At 43.9% G+C, this 964-nt stretch overlaps 1 protein-coding gene across 1 annotated transcript; it reads right to left on the bottom strand.

Moving 5' to 3' along the window:
• Positions 1–726, bottom strand: LOC146724406 (uncharacterized). Its single transcript, XM_085479955.1, has one exon. It carries the CDS (start codon positions 724–726, stop codon positions 1–3), a length of 726 nt encoding a protein of 241 aa, XP_085336081.1.
• Between the last annotated feature and the right edge of the window lie 238 nt (positions 727–964).

The following is a 964-nucleotide window of genomic DNA, read 5'->3' as shown; positions in this document are numbered from 1 at the left end:
TCACAAATGCTTGGTTGTATGCTGCAATAGTGGAAATTCATATAGATCCCACGAGCGGAAACCCATGCTGAGATAACGTCCGCTTTCCAGAGCGCGCAACATCGACAGCTTCTTAATCTCGCTTAACAACACGTGTGGCATTCGCCATTGTATCTTGAATATGTTGATCGCAGGCTCCAGTGCAGAATCTCCATACAGACAATTATTGTCATTGCGCGCTCGTATTAAGATCAACTCATGACGAGCATTAATAACGACGCGTTTGTAATCCTTGCAAAATCCCAGCAACATGTGCAGCGGCACACAAAAATTAAAATATCCATTCACAGTAGTCGGGCTCTCCCAGCCTGTATTTCGCATAATCACGCTTCTATCAGATGACATTGTTACATAGTTTTTCAGCAGACTTGTTATTCCCACATTTCTGTTGTGATCAATCTCCACACCATCGAGCTCATAGCAAATTTCATTAAACATAAATGCGACGCAATTATTTCCCAGCGCCACATTGGATCCCTCAACTGGATGATTTATCCGCAGTTCTCCCTCGATGTAGAGGAAACTCTCATAAGGCAACCTATATAAATCCTGTTGTTGTATGGGTATTCTTATCTCGTCGCTGTGTCCAAATGTTGTGTTGGCAAACGGGTTGTATGTGTGAGTCTTAATCTTGACGATGCAATCGTTAAAGACTGGCTCTTCCTCACTGTTGAGAATCTCAGTCATTGTTCAGATGGCACGCACCGCAAATCTCAAAGATTGTAAAAACGCAACGTTTGACGAGGTGAGTCTCTTCTTCGCGGTTGATTTGATATTAGCTGCTAACCTGATTGTGTTCTTCGTGTCTTTATTCAACACGAGCATCTCGTCGCACAAGGTGTTGCTGCGGCCCGCCGTCGTACGTGCAATCTAACTGTTATTTCTTCACCTCGAAAATCGTGCAATCGTCCCTCCTGGTCAACAA

Source organism: Nylanderia fulva, unplaced genomic scaffold, assembly GCF_048542155.1.
Source record: "Nylanderia fulva isolate GAGA-0341 unplaced genomic scaffold, ASM4854215v1 Scaffold134, whole genome shotgun sequence".
NCBI lineage: Eukaryota > Metazoa > Arthropoda > Insecta > Hymenoptera > Formicidae > Nylanderia > Nylanderia fulva.
Note: the sequence above shows the minus strand (reverse complement) of the source record. Positions and strands in the feature narration are given on the sequence as shown.

Bases quoted from the DNA above. Each gene is read 5' to 3' on its own strand.
- LOC146724406 (XM_085479955.1), bottom strand. From the start codon at position 726: ATGACTGAGATTCTCAACAGTGAGGAAGAGCCAGTCTTTAACGATTGC.